General features: G+C 41.2%; 1 protein-coding gene across 2 annotated transcripts in view; it reads right to left on the reverse strand.

Moving 5' to 3' along the window:
• The window catches only part of SNX27 (sorting nexin 27), a 62859-nt gene extending 43954 nt beyond the window's left edge, over window positions 1-18905 (reverse strand). Inside the window, exon 1 of one of the 2 annotated variants that reach the window (XM_057310266.1) lies at window positions 18409-18905. In XM_057310266.1, coding sequence (XP_057166249.1) covers window positions 18409-18719 — 311 coding nt within the window. In that variant the 5' untranslated portion in view covers window positions 18720-18905. The remainder of the gene's footprint in view (window positions 1-18408) is intronic. The other variant, XM_026486740.4, reaches the window with a different exon arrangement.
• Between the last annotated feature and the right edge of the window lie 5853 nt (window positions 18906-24758).

The following is a 24758-nucleotide window of genomic DNA, read 5'->3' on the forward strand; positions in this document are numbered from 1 at the left end:
GGTGGCACAGCGGTTGGGCGTCTGCCTTCAGCTCAGGGTGTGATCCCGGCGTTATGGGATCGAGCCCCACATCAGGCTCCTCTGCTGTGAGCCTGCTTCTTCCTCTCCCACTCCCCCTGCTTGTGTTCCCTCTCCCGCTAGCTGTCTCTATCTCTGTCAAATAAATAAAATCTTAAAAAAAAAAAAAAGGAACGGCTTAAACACACTATCAAAACATTTTCAGCAGATATGTGATTAAACAAATACAACCAAATGTTAATTATAAAATCTAGGTGGTAGGTATGCAGGTATTCACTGTGTATTTCCTTCAACTTTTCTGTATGTTTGAAATTTTTCATAATAAAATGTGAGGGGGAAAAAAAAGGCTAGTAAAAAACTGCAACAATCCACAAATAAGACCAAAATTTTGTTTAAGTAACTAGATAATACCTAAAACTTACTCTGTGTTTTCAGCATTATAAAAATATACCTAATAATTTTTTAAAAATTCTCATTTTTTACATAAGACCAAAATCTAGCCCAATCAGAGGCCTTCAGCTAGCTAATAAGAGTGGCTTTAGATAAGACTCTTGTTCAACTAAAGTTAGCCAGCTGGGGAAATTGTAAAGCTAATATAAACACTCTGAAAAGCAAGAAAAAAAGCTCTAAATAGTCAGGGTTTGTATACTGTGAAGGAAGTTTCAGTATATACTAAATATGGATGGAAACATGACGGAGCCAATCACTAAATGCACCATAGCAAGGAGCCATTCTGTGTGGTAAGCAGAATATCATCTTGACCCCCTGTGACATTTAAGAAAGTAATTAAAGGGCAATTAGTCCCTCAGAGGCAGCCTGTAAAAAAATAGACAATAAATTCCTATAACTGCAAGCAATATGATATAGTTTTCAATTATGTCTATTAAAACACAGCGGCTACATGCCCACAAGTATGGTTAAAATAAAAAAGAGGACAAAACCAACTTTTGCCAAAGATGTAGAAGAACTGGAATTCTCATACATTGCTGATGGGAGCATAAAGCAAAAACAATCTGGCAATTCCTTATAAAATTAAACACGTATTTACTATATGACCTAATAAATGCCATTCCTAGGTATTTATCCAAGACAAATGAAAACATATCCACACAAACAATTGCTGTTGAATGTTCACTGAGGCTTTATTCATAATAGTCCAAAGCTAAAAACAGCCCAATATCAAAAGGTGAACAGATTAAAAAAAAAATTGTGGCATATTCATGCAATGGACTGTTACTCAGCAATAAAAAGGACCAAATTACTGATATCCACAACAACATGCATGAATCTCAAAAACACAATGAGCAAAAGAAGTGAGACAGAAAAGGGCCTGATTGATTTGATTCCATCACCTACTTGAAGTACCAGAAGAGGCAAAACTATTCTACAGTGGTAAAATCAGATCAGTGGCTGTCTGGGGGCAGAGGTAAATACCGAATGCAAAGGAACACAAGGAAGCTTTCGGAAATGAGGGAAGTGTTCTATCTCTTGATTGGGGTGGTGGTTAAATGGGTCTATACCTTAGTCAAAACTCAAACTCTGCACTTAAGCTGTGTGCACCTGAGCTGTGTGCATCTGATCATACGTAAATTAAACCTCAATACAGCTGATTTAAAAATAAAAATTACTGGGGCACCTGACTGGCTCAGTAGGTGGGGCATGTGACTCTTTTTTTTTTTTTTTTTTTAAGATTTTATTTGTTTATTTGACAGAGAGAGACAGCCAGTGAGAGAGGGAACACAAGCAGGGGGAGTGGGAGAGGAAGAAGCAGGCTCCCAGCAGAGGAGCCTGATGTGGGGCTCGATCCCAGAACGCCGGGATCACGCCCTGAGCTGAAGGCAGATGCTTAACGACTGAGCCACCCAGGTGCCCCAGGGCATGTGACTCTTGATCTAAGGGTTGTGAGTTCAAGTCCCATGCTGGGTATAGATACTTAAAAATAAAATCTTTAAAAAAATAAAAAATAAAACCTTTAAGCACGCAATTTTTGTTCCTAGGATCGTGAGTTCAAGCCCCACATTTTAAGTAATCAAGAGATTACTTAAAAATTAAATCTTAGGGGCGCCTGGGTGGCACAGCGGTTAAGCGTCTGCCTTCGGCTCAGGGCGTGATCCCTGCGTTGTGGGATCAAGCCCCACATCAGGCTCCTCTGCTATGAGCCTGCTTCTTCCTCTCCCACTCCCCCTGCTTGTGTTCCCTCTCTCGCTGGCTGTCTCTATCTCTGTCAAATAAATAAATAAAATCTTTAAAAAAAAATTAAATCTTAAAAAAAATTATTATACAATATCCTCATTTATAAATGTGAAATAGTAGTCCTTCATCAGAGTGAAACATAATCCCTATTCTACTTTTAGATTACTCTGAATAAAGACATTGAAGTACATCTAGCAAATGGACCATACAATTCTTTTTCCGGATTTTTATTTTTAGGATTTATTTGAGAGCAAGTGAGCGAGCATGGGATGGAGCACAGCGGGAGGGAGAGAGGAAGAAGGAGAGAGAATCTCCAGCAGACTCTGCACTGAACACAAGCCCAATGCAGAGCTCAATCTCACGACCCTGAGATCACAACCTGAGCCAAAACCAAGAGTCAGACACTTGACTAAGCTACCCAGGCAGCCCTGGACCAATTATTCTTAAAAAATATCTACAAAGATTATATGTAACATAACATGGAAAAGTCCTTATACTACGTTAAATGCAAAATACTGTCTATTGTGATTATGAGCACATAAAATACTTTTGCCCAAGAAAAGGCACAATGTGTAAAATACGAAAATAGTTGAATTAGGGTGACTAGAATTATGAGTAGTTTTTAAGAATTTTACATATCTGTTATTTCTTCAATTGCACAAAGCTTTTTAAACAACCTCCCTACTTTCTTCACAATATATCTTCTTAGAATTTGGGTGAAGACTCAGAAGTTGGAGAAAAACAGACCCCCAACACATCAGAAGAGAGACACTTCCTTTGACTTTTCACTGGTTCATTGCCCAGTTAGTGGGTACACAGCAATACTAGACACCAGACTATAAAAACAAGGAATTTCTCTTGAAATGTGAAGATCTGTCCTTTCTAAGTTTGCAGTTAAAGCAACTGACTGGCTTAGATTGGCTCCTTTTCATCTAACTCTGCCTCCTTGCTATCTTACTCAGGCAAACAATCAAGTCAGAGAATATTTTTATTGACTAATTGTCTTAGCAATCAGGCTGTACTTTGCCCTTAAACTCAAGATTAGAGATTCAAACATGCGTAAGCCGAACATTGCCAAAAGAAGTGAAGCTTGGATGCATCTACACAAAATTACTACTCCGGACCACTAAATAAATTTTTTGGAATTTGTTTCAGAAATAATAACATTTTGCATCTTACATTTTAAAACACCTAATTTATTGATAGGAAAAGAGAAGTATAACTAGAGAATGTAAATGGCCAAAGGTTTCTAAAATGTTTGAGCTTTTTCCAATAAACAGCAAATCTTGTCAACAATTTAAAAAGTACAAAATTATGGGGTGCCTGGGTGGCTCAGTAGTTAAGTGTCTGCCTTCGGCTCAGGTCATGATCCTAGTATCCTTGGATTGAGCCCTGCATCAGGATCCCTGCTCAGCTGGGAGCCTGCTTCTCCCTTTCCCTCTGCTGCTCCCCCTGCTTGTGCTCTCTACCTCTCTCTGTCAAACACATAAATAAAATCTTTTTTTTAAAAAAAAGTGGATTATAAAATGCAACTTCTAAAAGGTAACAGGAGATAATCTAGGGTATGGCAAAGAGATTCTAGATATAACAACAAAAACATGATCTATGAAAGAAAAAAATTGCTAGGCTGAACTTTGCTCTGTGAAAGATACTGTTAAGAGAATGAAAAACAAGCCACAGCCTGGAGAAAAAAAATATGGAAAATGCATATCTGATAAAGGACTTGTATTCAAAATATAGAAAGAACTCTTAAAATTCAACAATAAAAAAACAAATAACCCAATTACAAACTGGACAAAAGATATGAACAGACATCTCCCCAAAGAAGATATACAGATGACAAATAAGAATATGAAAAGTGGGGGCGCCTGGGTGGCACAGCGGTTAGGCGTCTGCCTTCGGCTCAGGGCATGATCCCAGCGTTGTGGGATCGAGCCCCACATCAGGCTACTCCGCTATGAGACTGCTTCCTCCTCTCCCACTCCCCCTGCTTGTGTTCCCTCTCTCGCTGGCTGTCTCTACCTGTGTTAAATAAATAAATAAAATCTTTAAAAAAAAAAAAAAGAATATGAAAAGTGGGGCGCCTGGGTGGCTCAGTGGGTTAAGTGTCTGTCTTCAGCTCAGGTCATGATCCTAGGGTTCTGGGATCAAGCCCCATGTCAGGCTCCCTGCTCAGTGAAAATCTAGGGGAAAAAAGAACATGAAAATTTACTCAACATCATTCATCATTAGAGAATTGCAAATCAAAACAAGATACTACACACCTATTTGAAAAGCTAAAATCCAAAAAAACTAATGACACCAAATGCTGGTGAAGATGTGGAAACAAGAGCAACTCATTCACTGTTGGTGGGAATGTAAAACGGTATGGACACTTTGGAATACAAACTGATAGTTTCTTAAAAAGCCAAACAGTTTCAACCATAAGATCCAGCAATCACTACTAGGTATTCACCCAATTGACTTGAAAGCTTATATTTATGTGAAAACCCGCACACAAGTGTTTATACTGGCTTTATTCATAATTGTCAAAACCTGAAAACAATCAAGATATGCTTTGTAAGTGAATGGATAAACCAAACTGTGGTACATCCAGACAATGGAATATTCAGCTACAAAAAGAAATGAGCTATCAAGTCACAGAAAGACATGGTGTAGGGGGAGAGACCTTAAATGCATATGCTGAGGGAAAGAAGATAATCTGAAAAGGCCATATACTGTATGATTCTAATTATATGACATTCCGGAAAACGCAAAGATCAGTGTGTTGCCAGGGGCGTGGAGGGAGGGGAAGTATGAATAAGTGAAGCACAGGGGATTTTTAGGGCAGTGAAACTATTTTGTATGACACTGTAACAGCACAAACATAACATAATACATTTGTCAAAACTTATGGAACTTTACAACACAAAGAATAAACCTTAATGTATGCAAATTTTTTAAAAATCAGCTAGTAGGTTGGGAGAATCCCAGACTGTGACAAGAGCATTTAACCGTATTTCAAATGGATATCAAACAACCTCACTGAAGGGAGTGGGGGAAAAGGTACAGACCTAAGACACTGGAATGAATTCTGTAAGACAAAGGCAAAAGGGACTGCACTGTACTCTAGTCGATAAAACTGCTTCCCCAGGGTACAAGTTACCAACTGCTATACGTGTATACTGGAATTGAACAATTAAGTAAATGAATGATGAACGTGGGGAGCCAAATTTCTCACTGTTGGAGTGGAAACGTACAGATCTGCAAGGGAGGGCGAGAAAGAATGCATATGGTAATGGAGTGACGCTACAGGCTCAGTAAGAACTCATGTGTACCGTAATATACAGACGGTCATATACAGAAATGGTTATAGACATCTGTACATACAGGGGTTAATACACACACGTATATTCTTTGGCCGTCAGCTGAGAGGACCTGAAAGAAGTTATACCCTAGTAGCTGCCACCACATCTAGCACCCAGATCTTGATTCCTAATACTATTCCCCAATAAAAAGAACTAGGACCCTTTGGAGAAATGGTTGATTCCAGGATTGGGGCATGAAATACACAACATGAGCCTGGAGCTTTTGGTAGTGCCAGAGAGTAAAGAAATACTCAAAAACAAAACAAAACAAGCCAAACATTAATGGGGGGTATGGCAAAAGGCACAGGGGCCGACTGAAAGACCTACCAGTGGTCAAAGCTGGAACAACTGGAGCAATAAAATAAAGCGGTATTGGATTATATAACCCATATTATAAAGTAAGTATCCATGAGTCCATAATGATATAAATGACTGAATAAATTAATACATGGGGGAGAAGAGGCATCCTTCTCCTATGCAGAACAATTCTAACTACATTATACAGATACTACACTCTAGAGGAGGGGAGCATAACTCCCCACTCCTCAAGTGTAGGCCACACAGAGTGTGACTCCTATCCAAAGGGTACAGTAGGGGAGAGGGGCTGAGGAGAATAAATTTACAGTGTAGAAACCTGACAAACACCACTTCTGCCAGATGATCAACATCACAAATCATAATGATGGTACATACCCTTCATATGAACGAATGAAAATGGTACTTTATAATTTTCCTCCCCCAAAAACAAAACCCCAGTCTAATTGTGAAAAAAAAGATCAGACAAATTCCAATAGTCAGGCACCCTATACTACACCTGACCAATACCCAAAACTGTCAAGGTCATCAAAAACAGAAAGACTGAGCCAAAATGAGCTTAAAAAGACACAACTACTAAGTGCAATGTGTTATCCTGGATGGGATTCTGGAACAGAAAGACATTAGGACTAGACACTAAAGAAATGTGAACAAACTATGGGCTTAAGTTAGTAATAACATATCAATATTGGTTCATTAATTTAAACAAATGGACCACACTCATGTAAGATGTTCATAAAAGAACAAAGTATATGGTGAAGGTGGAAGAAGGATATATGTGAACTCTGTCTGATTTTTCTGTAAATCAAACGTTCTGGAAAATAAAGTATTAATTTTAAAAAATCAACTTCACATAAGATGCCTTAAAAAAAGACAGCCAAAATACCAAAAGTAGTTTCGTTAGGATGATAGGATGGGGGATTATTTTTATTTTCCTTTGTCTCCAAATTTTCTCTAACACATTACAATACTTTATAATTTAAAGAATGAATTTTATACCACACACCTAGTAGAATGAACAAAATCCAGACCACTGACAACACCAAACGATGGCAAGGATATGGATTAACAGAAACGCTCCTTCATTGCTGGTGGGGATGCCAAATGGTACAGCCACTTTGGAAGACAGTTTGGCAGCTTCTTACAAAACTAACATACTCTTACCGCCTGAACTAGCAACTGTCCTCCTTGGTATTACCCAAGGGAGCTGAAAACTTGTCTACACAAAAACCTGCACACAGATGTTTATAGAAGCTTTATCTATTGGGGCGCCTGGGTGGCACAGCGGTTGGGCGTCTGCCTTCAGCTCAGGGCGTGATCCCGGCGTTGTGGGATCGAGCCCCACATCAGACTCCTCTGCTGTGGGCCTGCTTCTTCCTCTCCCACTCCCCCTGTTTGTGTTCCCTCTCTCGCTGGCTGTCTCTGTCTCTGTCAAATAAATAAATAAAATCTTTAAAAAAAAAAAAAAAGAAGCTTTATCTATTATTACCAAAACTTTAAAACAACCAAATGTCCCTCAGTAGAGGAATGGATATGCAGCTAATTTCCTAAGGGCAAGGACTACATGTTATTCAACTTTCTATCCCGTGTCTAATCCCATGTTCATCAGGTAGTAAGCACTCATTAAAATGTTTCCCCGAAGGACACCTGGGTGGCACCTGGTTAAGCATCTGCTTTCAGCTCAGGTCATGTTCCCAGGATCCTGGGATCGAGCCTCGCAACAGGCTCCCTGCTCAGGGGGAGCTTGCTTCTCCCTCTCCCTCTGCTGCTCCCCCTGCTTGTTCTCCCCCCGCCAAATACATAAAATCTTTTAAAAAATTTTTAAAAATCCTCCCTGAATGAATGAAAAAATTATTAAGACTACCAGGAAAAACATTAAATAATGGTTTTCCTTCATGCACTTCCATAACTCCAATCCTTATTTTTAACTTTTATACTGGTTTCACTGTTTAGGGGGAAGTACTAAATACATTATGCAAGCTCTACATTTTCCAAACTTTAGTATTAGTGATCATCTTGCTTTCTATTATGGGAGGTAGTAGAAATAATGCTTAAGAGTAAAATACGGCATTCAATTACGTAAGCAATTTCAAAGTGAGGCTGTTTTCTTTTACTCAAATGTGTTGCAAATAAAATTAACGAATTGTTGTTATTAATTTTTAAATATAAACACTGACTCCAAGGATAGCAAAATGAGGTAAGAAATAAACATGCTGACATTTAAAAAGCAAGTCTTTATTTCATGTGAATTCTGGGAAAAATCTATTGTAATTATACTGTTCACCTCATGAAAACAAAATGCACCACACTTAGTATGAAAAAATTAAAGCACAATGGGTTCCCTCACATGACAGAGGCTAAAGAATTACCAGTAAGGTCTTAAAGAAAGTTCTGATGCTAAAACTATATACAACACTGACTTATTTTGTTTTGATAGGACTGTTTTTCAATTTTTGCCTTTAAACATTTGATCATCATGTAGTAACGTGTGGTTCTATTTAAATGTAAGGCTGGATGTGAAAACTGGATTACTCCTTTATACTGTGGGGTAATGAATGTTAGATAGGGGTAAGAAAGTTGCTAGTAGCCACTATGGTTTCCCTAGGCTGACATAGCTTCCTACGTACACTACTATTGCTGAGAATCCCTCCCTCAGTTATTGACCAGTAAACAAACATATTCAGTTTTAAATCATTTCCCAACACCAACTCAAAGAGTTTGAGATCTGCTGTATTTTGAACCACTGCCTACATGGCCAATTTAAATGCAACCCCCAAATGTTTTTAATTTGGTATACTGATCACAGCGAAAGTTAATTAAAGAATAAAATCTACCAGCTTTATCAACAATCTTAGATTGTAAGTGACACAAGTTACCAAACATCGAATCTTAATTTTTTTAAAGTTCTATTTCACTACTATTTCTGGACTGCTACATGTGATTAAAAGCATGGCTCCTCCTGTGATCTGGTAAGTTTGTTCTAGGCCTGCACCCTGAATCCTAATACCTATTTCCTAAATATTTAATTACTCTCAAGAGGTACTATACACGAGTGTATAGAAAGAAATGTAGGGGGCGCTTGGGTGGCTCAGTCGGTTGGGCATCGGTTAAGTGCCTGCCTTTGGCTCAGGTCACCACCCCAGAGTCCTAGGATCAGCCCCGCATCAGGCTCCCTGCTCAGCGGGGAGCCTGCTTCTCCCTCTCCCTCTGTCTGCCACTTCCCCTGCCTGTGCTCGCTCTCTCTGTGTCAAATGGATGAATAAAATCTTAAAAAAAAAAAAAAGAAAGAAAGAAAAGAAAGAAGTACAGATGTATCAGCTCAAATATCTTCATTTATGAGAGACGGCTTTTAAAAATCTGTAACAATAAAAATCAGTTAACAACAGATATACTTTTGAAGGGATACGTCCTTCAGCAGTCAAATACCACCCTTTAATCCAAATTAAATGTGGGCAATTACTCTCAGAAGCTGAGGAACACAGACTATAGTTTCTGTAAGCTGTGGTCTATTTCAACACATTGAACAAGAAGAAAGGTACAATAAGACCTTTCCTGAATCAGCAATATGAAGAATAACTGGGTAGGGCAGGGAAATCTAAAATAATCTACCAGCACATAACTCATAAAAGTGTCACATTTCCTTGGATTCAAAATACCAGCTAGAGAACAAAACTCATCGCTGTTTCCAAGTAAAGATAGATGCAGGTTACATATCTTGAGAAATCAGATCCAAAAAGTAGTTTTTAACCCTACCAAAATCAAAATGACAGTAATATTGCGTAAAAAAAAAAAAAAGTAAGTAACCCATGATGTATTCAGTAGACAAATGACACACTTTACAAATTACAAATTTTATAGATGATTAAACTGATCAGTAAAAGAAGTGGAAGAAGTTTCCAAAACCTTCACATTTTCCAAGATAGCCAAAAATTATTTTAATCAATCTCTCAATTTTTAAAACACACTAAATAAACATAACTAAAACCAGATAGACATATAAATATAAAAGTACTGCAGTATTTGGGGGGAAAAAGACAACTTCCTGGTTAATCTCCTTGAACAGTTCTCTAAGAGTAATCAGCTGCTTGAACACAGCTGGGAGAATATCCACACAAGCAGCTGACTCTCTGCAGACACTCTGTACTTTTCCAAAGAGAAGTAAATTAATTGTGCTTCAAGTCCACAGAATACATAGATCTGTCATTCTAGTTTTGCTCTGAGGTCTGACGCAAGACTCTACAGTTTTAGATAGCTTAAGCAAAAATAAATCATTTTTTTAAAAGATGTTTTCATAATAACTTAAGTTCATGGAAGGAAGTACCCATAAGAACAAAATACAGTTCCTTACTCTGCAACTTTAATACCTTGCAAATAGGTGTACTTCCTCAACTATTATGAGAACCTTACTTGGTTAGCAGGGAGCACACTAAGTAAAAATAAGAGACTACATACATACTACCTAGCATATGACTAAAACCATATCACACAAGTTAATCCTGAAGTACCCTTCACATTACTGACAGAAAGCAAAAATTTACTTTGTGGTCATCACCAATTCTTATTCAAGGATCTTTGTATGGATTTTCATTCAGAAGGTAGACGGCAGGTATAAACCTTAGTTTATTTAAAGTTGTCTGTCTACAGTCTTCAGTCCCCTCAACTCCCAACAATATGCTGTATGCAGAAACAAAAGATTTAAATTAAAGGAGGCATCTTCAAATCAGAGGAGCAAGCTAGGAATTCTTAGAACAGCTAAAACAGAACATCATAGGGCAGAGCACAGTGGGCCTACAGCATATAAGGATCAAACTTATCAACTGTGAACACAACAGTTAAGTACACTCATTTAAAACTTAAAGTGTGGCAACTGGGTGGCTCAGTGGGTTAAGCATCCGACTCTTGATTTCAGCTCCAGTCACAATCTCAGGGTTGTGAGATCCTCATGGAGACCCGCATGGAGCCCCGCACCCAGCAGGGAGTCTGCTTGAAGATCTCTCCCTCTGCCCCTCTCACCCTGCCTCTCTTTTCTCTCTCTCTCTCCCAAATACATAAATAAATTAAAAAAAAAAAAAAACCTTAGAAAGAGAAGTGGATATTCGACAAGCTGGACTAGAATGTGAGGTAAAACACATACAAATTAAAGGCAACCAACTCCTCACCAGCTGTTCCCAGCTCTGGGTGTTAGAGCTTAGTTGTTCTTAGTTCCCTTCTTTATATAGTACAAGACAGCCCAAGAGACTAGATGCTCTGAAATTCTTCTAATTCTAATAGTGATTTTCCTCCTTGGCCTTGGAAGTTATTCAACCTCTTCGGGTAAATAATTAAATAAAAACTAAATTCACAGGGAGTCCTAGGTATTAATGCACATTTAATTATATTCTGACCTCAAAAAGAGAAAAGAATCCAAACTTCGTAGCACTGCATTCAAAGACCTTTTTGATCTAACTTCAAGCACAACTGTCTACAAATAGCAACTTTAGATTCCTTGTTATCCCAAGAACTTTTCATATCCTCCTCCCTTTAGTTTCCTCAACCTATAAATTCCTTCCCGCTTCTCTACTGAAATTACACTTGTCCTTCAATCACAGTTTAAAAGCCTTCTATGACTGATCTACCCACCAATCATCTCAACCATATTCACTCTTTCCTTTAAACTCCATAGTGTTTTTCCTTTATCTCCATTAATTCATTTGCTTTACACACAGTAAACTATACATTTTCCCCACCACAGTGTTTTAAGCTTCTCAAGGACAGAGATGTGGGGACTCTGTGACTCATACAGGCCTAACAATAATTTACACATAGTTTGCGCTTAATTGCAAAATCAGATTAGGTGATATATCAGTGGGCCAACACCAGAAAAGTGATACCCTAAATCACTGTTTCTCAAACAGTAGATCATAACCTAATAGTCATGAAATTAATGTGGCTCACCATCAGCATTCAAAAAACAAAACAAAAAACTCTGAAATACCGAACAGACTAAAAAATGCCAGGGAGCACAGTAACACTAAATATGGTTTTCTGAAACTTGCTTCAGGTGGGGTTTTTGTATTTATATTGGTTCTAATATAAAATATATCTCCTACAGAGACTTGCAAATTTTTAAAAAATATTTTAAAACTACCTAAATATTTTCGGGGCGCCTGGCTGGCTCAGTTGGTAGAGCATGCAACTCTTAATCTCAGGGTTGTGAGTTCAAGCCCTACAACTGGGCATGGAGCGTACTTAAAAAAAAAATCTTCAATATTTTTTTTCCACATGTGGGGCTAGAAGTATACCACCCATACATACACTTTTATAGAACTGCCCAAGTAAAGCACAGAGATCATCTATATAGTGGATAGTCAAAAAGAATGATCCTAACTGGCTCTAACCTAAACCTACAACATCCACTGTGTCAGTAATGCCATCATCTAACAAATAAACTCACCACAAATCATGCTCCCAAAGCACAGGGCAGCAATCATAAATTTTAAGTGTCTGATTGTCAATTGAGTCTCTTTGCTTATCATAAGAATTACTCCCGGGGGCGCCTGGGTGGCGCAGTGGTTGGGCGTCTGCCTTCGGCTCAGGGCGTGATCCTAGCGTTATGGGATCGAGCCCCACATCAGGCTCCTCCGCTAGGAGCCTGCTTCTTCCTCTCCCACTCTCCCTGCTTGTGTTCCCTCTCTCGCTGGCTGTCTCTGTCAAATAAATAAATAAAATCTTTAAAAAAAAAAAAAAAAAGAATTACTCCCAATGGGACTTATCTTAAAAAATAATTATCCTTGAGAGCATGGTAACAAACCCTCACCTGAAACAAACTAGTCAGTGGGGGCTGAAAAGAAGCCTTCTTCACAATAATTTATATGACCTGGACACATCTTCATGTTACTAACAACAGATCTTTTCGTGATAACAGCACTGTTGTGGCAGTGATTTCCAAGAGGAAGATAAATGCTATTTTCAAATTTAGTTTTATTTGTTTGCTACCTCAACTACCTAGGGAATTAAAAGTACTTCCTGGGGCTGCAATTATGATTATGTCAGGCTCTCCTCACTGATAACCAATAAAGATATCAACAAACAAGGGCAACGAACAGCCATTTTCCCTGTCACCCATCCAATTTAACAATCAGAGAGACAGGGTAAAAAATGATACAAGACAGTTACATTTCACAACAGAACCAAAGCTCAACTGCTTTCCAAGTTTATAGGGATGTGACTAAATTTTAAGAATTTTAAGTGAGTATTCAGTCAAGAACAGTCAAGAATATTAACAGTCAAAAATAGCTGAGAAAACAAAGAAATGGAAAATACACTGCATTTAGAATCCAAAGTCCTAGGTTTAATTCTGGTTAATATTCGTTAGCGCAACACCCAGTTTCCTCTCTTATGAAAAAGGGACAAAAATACTCATACATTCATTCAGCAAATATTTTTTGAATAATACCTTCTATATGCCATTAGACGTTTGGCTAGGGAAACAACACAGATGTATATAGTCCCTATCCTCAAGGAATTTATATTCTTCCTATCTCACAAGGCTGTTGTGAAGATCAAATGTAAAAATACTATGCAAATTGTAACACTACATAAAGTGCAAAGTGAGGGGTGCCTGAGTGGCTCAGTTGGTTGAATGTCCGACTCTTTTTTTTTTCTTAAGATTTTATTTATTTGAGAGAGACAGAGATAACAACAGAGAGCATGAGCAGGGAGGAGAGGGGGAAGCAGGTTCCCCACTGAGCAGGGAGCCCTGTGCGGGGCTCGATCCCAGGGTCTTAGGATCATGACCTGAGCTGAAGACAGTTAACAACTGAGCCATCCAGGCGCCCCAATGTCCAACTCTTGATGTTGAATGTCTGACTCCTGATTTCCACTCAGGTCATGATCTCAGGGTCTTGAGATCAAGCCGTGCATCTGTGCTCAGCAGAGAGTCAGCTTGAGGTTCTCTCTCCCTCTGCCCCTCCCCTCCTCGTGCCCCCCCTCTAAAATAAATAAACCTTTAATTTAAAAAAAGTGCAAAGTGATATAATGATTTTATTAACTTGTCCTCACTCTTCACCACATACCTTTATTACAACATTTAGAAAGATTCAATAAAGTCTAGATAAGCAGATATAATAGTCCACTGTCTTACTGAATTGACTTTCTAAGGGCTGGAGTTCAGGAGCCTAACAAATCACTATTTGTTAGTATAGTCTTAGCTCATGACTCTCAATATAACCACGAAGATAAGATGAACTGAGAATTCAAGGCCTGGAACCTGCAGTGTCGCTCCAGGTATGGGTTGGGTATGTGGGTTGCAAAGGGAGTGAAAAATAAAGACTTCTACAGCCCATGCAAGACCTACTGAATCATACATAACCCTTAAAGGGTGAGTCCAAGAATCCACACTTTTAAAAAACATACTCAGTGATTTTTATTCTCACTAAAGCTTAAGAATCACTACCATAAAATTTTCCTTTGATCAATAACCATGATTTCAAACACCATTTCTAAAATCTACCTGGAAAATCTTGGCCAAAGAGAATTCACCTACAACTGAGAAAGCAGCTCCTGAGAAGGTACTGGCAGTCAACATTAAATGACTCACACTTAACTCATAAAAATACTTCTTGTGGCAGCAACCTCTTTAGTCCAAACTTTAATATTAAATGAAGTCAAAAAATAAAAAAAAAAGAATGCCCATGATATATTCCTAAGTTATTAAAATGAACACCCAATAAACAAATATATATATATACCTTTAATTTTTCTTATGGTTTAACTTTAACAAGGGAATCGCTTCTTGGTCTTTTGGCTAAGATCAAGTGTAACGTTAACAAAGGAAAGTTGATGGGTATATTATCTTGAAGCTATGAAGAGGGAAAGCATATACTCTATCCAGTACAAATATATCATGAATTTAAATGCTTCACGTCAATATTAGGGGTCCATGCTTATTAAAGACCACACTACCCAAATACCAAAGAGATAAAACAAACTAGTCAACAGATAAACCTAATCCCTTAAAAATAAAGATGGTACCACAACTATAACCCTCCTAAAGGCACCTCTCAAGAAATCAATCAAGAGCCCTTGGAAATACTTTAACCTTAAGAAAATTAACCTGAAGTCAAATGTTACTTCACATACTATATAATTAGTGCAAAGACCTATTTATTTTGGTTCTACTTATTGAAAGCATCCCTCCAGGTATATACACATCAAAGGGAAACATTCAATATATGTTACACTGGGAAAAATTACAAGGTGGAGATTAACATTGCTAGTACAAAACTTTCCATCTGCAGTAAAATTTAGAGCCCAGAGGGCTTGTTCACAACCTACTACCAAGCCCTGTAACATGACTCTTTCCAAACCGGTTAGAATCTAGTTGCTTTTGAAGGGAGAAAGGACAAACTGAACCATACTGAATTTAGTTTAATGACTGTTCTAAGATTCAATCAGGACAGGGCGTTTGTAAGGTAAACTTTAAAAGAAATAGAGAGAAGCCAATGCTCTTACTTTTGTCCAAGCTTTTAATTCCTTAAATCTCAAAGTTACTCAGTTCTTTCCACAACTCAGTTGTCCAAATGACTACAATATATGAAAATTGGAATAATTTGTGTATAGGAGGAAAGCGTCTAAAAAAGGGACAAGTCTTAGTTAAACAGCAATCATCAAGGTCTTCACGCAAACTATGTCCACACAGTAATAATCTACCTATGCCTAACCCTGACCCCACTTTGGCACTTCAATAACATGCAAAACTTTCCTGGGACAACAGAGAGGTGACTTAAGGAACTTGTAGGAGACAAAGAAAAGCTCTAAGGAGTGCTGCCTGAAGAATGCCTTAGGGAAATTAGCATCAACCTAACCAAAATCAAAACAAGTAACAGACACAGATATCCCTCAAGAATCATGTCTGTTTGCTAATTTCCTCCTCTCACTTGAAAACCTAAGGAGAAGATGCAGACTTTGGAAGAAGGAAAGAGACCGTATAGCTGAGGTCTCAGAGAATTTGCCAACTTGCTTGACTCTGTGTTGCAACTATCACCATTTCCACAATAGTTGCAAAGAAGCTTCACAGAATTTGGAAATCGAAATACAGTTGGAAGGTGAGAAACCATTGCCAGGAAGAAGTCTCATCATCACAACCTTTCAGAGTAAGTTTCTCTAAGTAAAGAGCATTCTTTTGTCCTGCCCACTTTCTGGTCATTTCAAAGACAGAGTCTCTGCTCACCACCAAGTATGCTCCAAAATCAGTGTTTTCTCTGTCGAAGGAGGAATGGGCATAGACTGGAACACGGACCTGAGGCAAGTCCTTCCACCTGTCCTAGGGGATCATCGGAGGTCTCCCTTACAGTACCTAATTTATGTCTAGACTCTGTTACAAAATCACAATAAAGGCAAGAAGCTACCAACAATGTTAGTTGATATATATATACATATATATTTGAAATGGTTGATCATGTTAGCTGTAGTCATCTACAGAATTATTTTTGGTTTAGTTCCTTTAGCTCTTATAAAGAGTAAACTACTTAGAACTTTATGATAAATTCATAATTTTAAATAAATACTTCAATTTTAAATTTAAAAATAAACAGCTGGATCCAAAGTTAACTTCCAAAGGGAAAGGAAAATGACAATTCCAAGAGCTTCTATCAGAAGGAAACATCAGCCACAGATTCCGAGTTATCTAGAAAGAAAAGAATTAGATGCCCAGGTATGAAGCAAAATTTTGGTCACTACTGCATTCTATATCTGAATGCCCTAGCCCCCAAAGATTAAGAACGTATCACGAGAGAATAAGAAAAGAGCACATAGAACATTAATGGAAAAAGAAAGCATACATGGAAGGTTTAATAGTTCCAAACAGTTACTTTGGTGAGCTACTCTTTCTTCAGGTGGAAGGTAAGAGGCAACAGAATGAGTGAATTCCACAGAGTAAGAGTGTCAAGGATAAGAGCAAGGGACATAAGGTAAATTAAAAGGAATGGACTCCTCTATAGGCCAGACCCTCAAGATACTAACCTCTTTGAAACCTTGAGCAAACCTACTGTTTTACTAAAGGAGAGACTGAAGGTTGTGGAAATTATAATGAAAATAACATTTATTAAAAATGAGAAAGACGTCATGAGGGCAAATCCAAGTACAAGGGACAGGGCAAAAGTGTGAAAAAATAAGGTTCAGTAAAAAGGCAAGAGATACAGGACCGAAGACTGCTGAGGAGAATGGAGGTTATGAGAGCACATACCACCTACCAGTCAACCAGCAATCACTACACAAATTTTAATACAAAAGTACAAAGCCACCAAGGTAAAACCTGGATGAGAGTGGTGGCAGAGGTCTGCACAGAAACTGCAAGGCAGGGCAGCATCCTGCTGGAGCTTTAAGGGATGCAGTGGGGAGGTAAAGACGAGGAGTATGAAGGGGGAGGGGCTGCAGTAGGGAAGAGAATGGGTTGCAGCAGGAGCCTAAAAAGAGAAGGGAAAGCAGCCTGGAGGAGATAAAGAATAGGATAAGGTCGAGCGTGGGATCACAACAGGATAAACTAAGAGAGAGAATGGAAAGGGCATGCCTGGAAAAAGTAAAGAGGTCAAAGACCCAAAAGAGGGGTATAGTTTGGGGGGCAAGCAGGAACGAAGGAGAGCTCCACCATAATCCTGACTAAAAAGAAGCAGGAGTATGGTGCAGAAGTGAAGGCGGGGGGCGGGGGGGGGCCGAATACGGATGCTTTCAGAGGGATGTGGAGATGGGAGACACTAGGTTCAAAAGCCTGGTGTAATACGGGACAACAGTGTAAAGAAACTCCAGTGTCCAAGACACCGTCCCCGAACACCAAAGAAAAACAAAACCAAAAGCAAGCAAGCAGGGGTCAGAGAAGGAGGTACACTCTTGGGAGTGTGAATCCAAAAGGGAGGGGAGGAAAGGGACACAAGGCAGGATAGAAAAATGCAGGGGGTGCTTAACCACAGGAGAGGGTAACTAAGGAAAGCAAAAGGAGTGTAGTGGAGGGATGATATTCCCGGAGGAAAAGTGGGAGCCGATCACAGGTCCTGCCTACTCGGTCTAGAGGACAGAGGGACGGTCCATGGGGGTTGACGGCAGCAGTGGAGAACAAACTACGATGCTAAAGATGAGAACTTGGGGAGGACACGGCAGGGGCCGGGTCAGAAAAGGAGATGCTGTCAGCGAGGGGCAGAAGTCCATTAGGAGGGCAGGGAGGTGCAGAAAGCGGCATGCCCGGGGGGGGGGGGGGGGGGAAGCAAAAGGGCAGGAAAGAAGGGAGAAGAATGGGGGCAGGGGTAAAAACAGCGGGGGCGCAGGGACGTAGACTGGTTACAGGAGGGAGGTGCGGGTCACGAAAACCCAGGGCGCGGGTAGGTGAAAGGGTCAACCCCAAGAAGGTGCGGGGCCTGAGAGGAACAGAGTCCCGAGCACCGGTTCAGGGGCTGGAGGGGGGAGGGGGGACGGTGCGGCCTGAAGGCGACAGGGGTAGAGGGAGATGCAGAGACGGCCGGAGGGGGTGGGGCGGGGTGGGGCGGCGGGCAGCCCAGATACTCACACCTCCAGGATGCGGTCCCCCTTGCGCACCCCGGCCCGGTCGGCCGCCCCCCCGGGCAGCACGGCGCTCACATGCTGCAGCGGCGCGTACAGCTCGCCGTTGATGCTCCGCAGTTGCCCGCCCTCGCTCACTTGGCCCCGCACGTTGAAGCCGTAGCCGGACTCGGACTTGACGATGCGCACGACCCGCGGGCCGCCGCCTCCCCCGCCGCCGTTCCCGGCGCAGTGGAGCCCGGATCCCCCACCGCCGCCGCCACCTCCGTTTCTGTGAGGGGCTGAGGGGTGAATCCCTTCCCCGTCCTCGTCCGCCATCTTGCGAGCGAGCGAGCCGTACCCCCGCCCCCCTACGCCTCCACTCCCTCCTCGCGCGCGCTTGCCCTGCTCAGCAGCCGCGCGACCCTCGACGCGCGCGCCCGCTCCGCCGCCCGCGGGACCAGAGTCCGCCACAGAGCTGCCGGCGGGGGTAAACGGGAGGCCGGGGGCGGGGGGAAAAAAACGGACGGTTGGGCCCCGTGGAGCCTCTTGGGAGTTGTAGTTTCTGGACTGTGGGGGCAGGGGAGAGGGCAGGGCCCGGGCCGGAGCGGAGGTTATGTGACGCAGTTGGAGAACAAAGCCTATCGGGAGTTGTAGTTTGAGCAGCTTACACAGCACCGAGCGCGGCGGACTGATTCAGCTGTTGACGTGGGGCAAGTTTTTTCTTCTTTCATTTCATAACTCATTTCGTAATAATATTAGGATAAACTGATGTTTGTGTTTCGACAGCCTTAAGTTGCAACCTTAAATTATAACAACTCATTTGTTCAGTACCTTCTGTGTTCACATATATTATTTTATTCTGTAGCCCCAACAGCCTTGTGAGCTGACTGGATCATGAATTTGTTTCTCTCTTTCACTTATTCGGACACTGAACCGTAGAGAGCCCAGAGTCATCCAGCTGTTAGGTAACAGGAACTGAGGCCCGGTTATCTTTTCGCAACTTCCATGTATTGCAACTACATAAAAGCTAGGCTCCAACTCTACGAAAAGTGTCTGCAGGGAGAACTCGGGTCTCAACAATTGAGACCTGGGTGGTAGAGGGGCCAAGTAGTACTTTAAATTGGGCAATGATTTTGAAGTTACCTTTCTTTCTAATTTATTTTATTGCCCCCAACAGCACAGCAGAATTCTTTGCCACTGGCAGCAGTTGCTGTTTTTCAGCTACCTACCCAAATGTACGCTCACGGATAGTGTGCAGAATGCCCGGCAAAGGCCAGAAAAAAGAGCAAGAGCAACAATAATGAAAATAGCTTACTTAAGCACTTAGTACTCGAGTCTGGTATTTTATTTTACCCTACTGACTGGCTGGTAAGTTAGTCTGTTACTGTTTTGTGGATGCCGACAAAAGACACAGAATTCCTGGGTCGGAGACAAAGGACTATTAGGACACAGGAAGGGACATGAGCTTCAGCACGTTTATGACAATTCCTCTCCCCGCAAGTCTTATGGGGCTGACGTGAGGGCTCACGTGAATGCCGTGCACTTACTTGGTGGATTTACAGCACCGTTGAGGGAACACTGAGTTTGGGGAGCCTACCATGCTATGGGAAGTAGTAAGCAAACCTGTTCTCCGTCCTGGAGGGAGACATTACTTCATTTCTTAAAGTTGCTCGCTATAAACACAACCTTGAGAATTGACCCTGGTAAACAGCAGTCAGGGTGTTGCATTTTCGGCATACTCAGGAAGATGAGTAGAAGCATGACAGACCCATGAAGGACTGTTTCTTTCAACATCACTATGTGCCAAACATATTCTAAGGACTTTCCATCTATAATTTTATTTAATGTTCACAATCCCATAATGTGCCCTACTTATAGATGAATAAACAGGCATAGAGAAGCCACACAGCTAGTAAATAATCCAGGAGAAGCAACAGGGATTTATAGTTTTAAAAAGACAATAAAAGTGGGGCACCTGGGTGGCTCATTCGGTTGAGTGTCTGACTCTGGGTTTCAGCTAGGGTCATGATTTTGAGGTTCTTAGATGGAGCCTCTGGTTGGGCTCCACACTCAGTGCAGAGTCCGCTTCAGATTCTCTCTCCCTCTCTCTCTGCCTCCCCCATGCTCGCTCGCTCTCCCTCTCTCTCTCTCTCTCTCAACTAAATAAATAAATAAAATCTTAAAGCAAAGTAAAAGTTATGTTGCAGAGACAGGTCTGATGACTTATAAAAGCAACAAGCAGCCCCCTGAAAGAATTTGTGGGCTGTGTATGGGTTTCCAGCAATTGCTCAGGATGTGGGGGAGGAGAGTAGTAGAATAATTAAGACATCTCACAAAATGTGGGATGAGGATTCAGTTATTATGTTAGAACATAAAAGTTAGTATGACCTTATTTTATAACCAACCTAATGAAGAAGGGAGTCAATTAATTGCACAAATAGGGGAAATAATACAAGTTGGAGTAAGAATTTTGCTCTACAATGATACTGTACAATCATTTGGTTTGAACTGAGCTCTGAATGGGAAGGAATTTTTTTTATAATAAATTTTTATTATGTTAGTCACCATATAGTATATCCTTAGTTTTTGATGTAATGTTCCATGATTCATTATTTGCGTATAACACCCAGTGCACCATGCAATATGTGCCCTCCTTAATACCCATCACTGGCCTATCCCAATCCCCCACCCCCCTCCCCTCTGAAGCCCTCAGTTTGTTTCCCAGAGTCCACAGTCTCTCATGGTTCATTCCCCCTTCTGTTTACCCCACCTTCATTTTTCCCTTCCTTCTCCTACCGATCTTCCTGCTATTTCTTATGTTCCATAAATGAGTGAAACCATATGATAATTGTCTTTCTCTGCTTGACTTATTTCACTTAGCATAATCTCCTCCAGTCCTGTCCATGTTGCTGCAAATGTTGTGTAATCGTTCTTTCTGAGGGCTGAGTAATATTCCATTGTATATATGGACCACATCTTCTTAATCCAATCATCTGTTGAAGGGCATCTCGGCTCCTTCTACGATTTAGCTATTGTGGACAATGCTGCTATGAACATTGGGGTGCATATGGCCCTTCTCTTCACTACGTCTGTATCTTTGGGGTAAATACCCAGTAGTGCAATTGCTGGATCATAGGGTAGCTCAATTTTTAACTTTTTGAAGGACCTCCACACTGTTTTCCAAAGTGGCTGCACCAACTTGCATTCCCACCAACAGTGGAAGAGGGATCCCCTTTCTCCGCATCCTCTCCAACATTTGTTGTTTCTTCCCTTGTCAATTTTTGGCATTCTAACTGGCGTAAGGTGGTATCTCAGTGTGGTTTTGATTTGAATTTCCCTGGTGGCTAATGATTTTGAACATTTTTTCATGTGTCTGTTAGCCATTTGTATGTCTTCATTGGAAAAGTGTCTGTTCATATCTTCTGCGCATTTCTTGATTTGATTATTTGTTTCCCGTGTATTGAGTTTGAGAAGTTCTTTGTAGATCTTGGATACCAATCTTTTATCTGTAGTGTCGTTTGCAAATATCTTCTCCCATTCCGTGGGCTGCCTCTTAGTTTTTTTGACTGTTTCCTTGGCTGTGCAGAAGCTTTTTATCTTGATGAAGTCCCACAAGTTCATTTTTTTCTTTTGTTTCCCTTGCCTTTGGAGATGTATCATGAAAAAAGTTGCTGTGGCCGATATCAAAGAGGTTGCAGCCTATGTTCTCCTCTAGGTTTTTGATGGATTCCTCTCTCACATAGAGGTCTTTCATCCATTTGAAGTTTATCTTTGTGTATGGTGTGAGAGAGTGGTCAAGTTTCATTCTTTTGCATGTAACTGTCCAATTTTCCCAGCACCATTTATTGAAGAGACTGTCTTTTTTCCACTGGATGTTTTTATTTATCCACTAAAGACATTAAAGAAAGGAAAAAGGGAGCTTCCACTGAAAGAGCTATTTTTTTCATTTGTTTATTTGACAAAAAAATGTACTGAATGCCTGCTCTGTTCTAGACTCAGCAATGGTGGCTAGGGATACAAAGATAAATAAGATGTTATCTACAAACTCCATGAAGGGCAGTATGACATGGTGAAACTTGCAAATGCACATACTCCTTGATGTGGCAGCTCCACTTCTAGGAATTCGTTCTACTGTCACACTTGTACATGTGTGAAGTGACATTTTTGTGAAGACAGTCATTGCAGTTTTATCTGTATTTGCAAAAGACTGGAAATAACCTAATGTTCATTGGTTAACTAGGATGCAACCACAATGGAAAGCTGAAAACTGAAAATAAAGGATAAGAAGCTCTTTATGTGCTGCAATTAAATGTTCTCCTGGGTACAGTGCGTAAGTGAAAACAAGGCGCAGCACAGGCTGGAGAACGTGACGACATTTTTGTGTAAAGGGGGAACCATAGATATGTTTTTATCTCTCGAAGTATTTATATCCCTAGAAGTATTCACAAGAAACTAATAATATTGATCGCCTCTGGAGAGGGGAACGGGACGGCTGGAGTGGGGACAGCGGTTGGAGGGAAACTTTTCATTATACAGCTTTTTGTAGCTTCTGAAATTTTAGACAGATGAATGTGTTACCTATTCAAAAAATAAATACATAAAATATGTCGAAAGGATCAGATTGGAAGAAAAAGTGATCAGAGCATCAAAATAAGAAACTAAAATAAGACACCATACTGCTCACGAGAACTCACAATCTAGGAAGAGAGCAAAAGAAAAAACAATTACAACACCGGCTTTGGGTCTCCAGAGTAATGAGAGTTGTGCTAGAGGTCTGCACGAGCTGGCAAGAGTGCTCATAGGAGGGGTCTTGAAAATGGAATCACTAAGCTGAGTAATCATGGATGAGAAGGGTCAGCAAGGCAGAGAAGGATGGTGTGGTCAGGTGTTTCTGACAAGAGGAACAGTGCACTGAAATGCAGAGACCTGAAAGAACATGGTGCAGTGTGAGAACTGACAGCAGTCAGTAGGACTGGAGGTGTAAGAGGGGAGGTGGGCAAGAATCACATCTGAGAGGATTTCAGATATTGAATATCTTGTCCAGGAGTTTGAATTTCACTCCCAAGTATTTAGGGGCCTCTGAATGGTTTTGAGCAGAGCAGACGTATTATTAAATCCATGCTTGAGAAAGTTCATCCTGCAGGAAGTGTGGAGAACAAAGTGAGCCAGGAGGACCGGTTGAGAACTAGGTGCCCTGATTCCCACAAGAACTGACAAGAGGGAGGCTTAGGCCATGGTGACCAGAGGGCCTCACCAGGCAGAGAGAACTTGGCACCACTTGGAGCTCAGATGTGGGGGCAAGGCGGGAAAGAATGGCCTAAGAGCCCAGACTTGGTGGTGTGATTTCCCAAGACCAGGCAGAAGAAGAAGAGATTCGAGGGGAGGACAAAGAGTTTAGTTCTGGGTACGAGGGATTTGAGGGGTCTGGGGGAGATCCAGGACGGACAGATGAGTAATTGGTTGGATGCGTGAGTCTGGTGCTGGGGAAAGGGTCTGCCCGAGCATGTGTTGGTGAGCGTGGGCTCCGGGTGGTGCGTGGTGCTGGAGGAGTGCACCAGGCAGAGCGGGAAACAAAGTGATTAGGGGGGCCAAGGCCAGAACCTGGAGAATGCCTCCCTCCAGCCGTTCAGGAGACTTCAAGAGAGACCTGGTGACACTGAGAAAGAGGATTCCGAGAGCAAGAGCAAGGTGTCCTTGGAGAGAGTGGGGTCTTGGAACTCGCTGAAGCTGCCTTTGGAAAGGGGACCCAGAAAGTATGCAGAGCACTTCCAACCCAAGAGCTTCCATAGTCCTCACGATAGCCATGTCAATAGAAGCATCCAGAGGAAATGAGGCTTAGCTAAGCAGCAGGCCCCAGTCATACTGCTAGTTTATAGCAAACTGAACCATGAGCCCAAATTTTCTGACATCACAGCCAGGACTCTCTTCACTACCCAGCTTCCTTTTGGTTAAAGAGAGAAAAAGGTTCTGGGGTGCCTGGGTGGCTAAATCGATTAAGCATCCCACTCTTGATTTTGGCTCAGGTGGTGATCTCAGAGTCATGATATGGAGCCCTGCCTGGGACTCTGTGCTCAGCATAGTCTGGTTAAGATTCTCTTTCCCGGGGCGCCTGGGTGGCACAGCGGTTAAGCACCTGCCTTCGGCTCAGGGCGTGATCCCGGCGATCTGGGATCGAGCCCCACATCAGGCTCCTCCGCTATGAGCCTGCTTCTTCCTCTCCCACTCCCCCTGCTTGTGTTCCCTCTCTCGCTGGCTGTCTCTATCCTGTCGAATAAATAAATAAAATCTTTAAAAAAAAAAAAAAAGATTCTCTTTCCCTCTCCTGCCCCTCGCCTCTGCTAGCTCTCTCTCAAATAAATAAATAAATCTTAAAAT

This window comes from Ursus arctos, unplaced genomic scaffold (genome assembly GCF_023065955.2).
Source record: "Ursus arctos isolate Adak ecotype North America unplaced genomic scaffold, UrsArc2.0 scaffold_12, whole genome shotgun sequence".
NCBI classification, from domain to species: Eukaryota; Metazoa; Chordata; class Mammalia; order Carnivora; family Ursidae; genus Ursus; species Ursus arctos.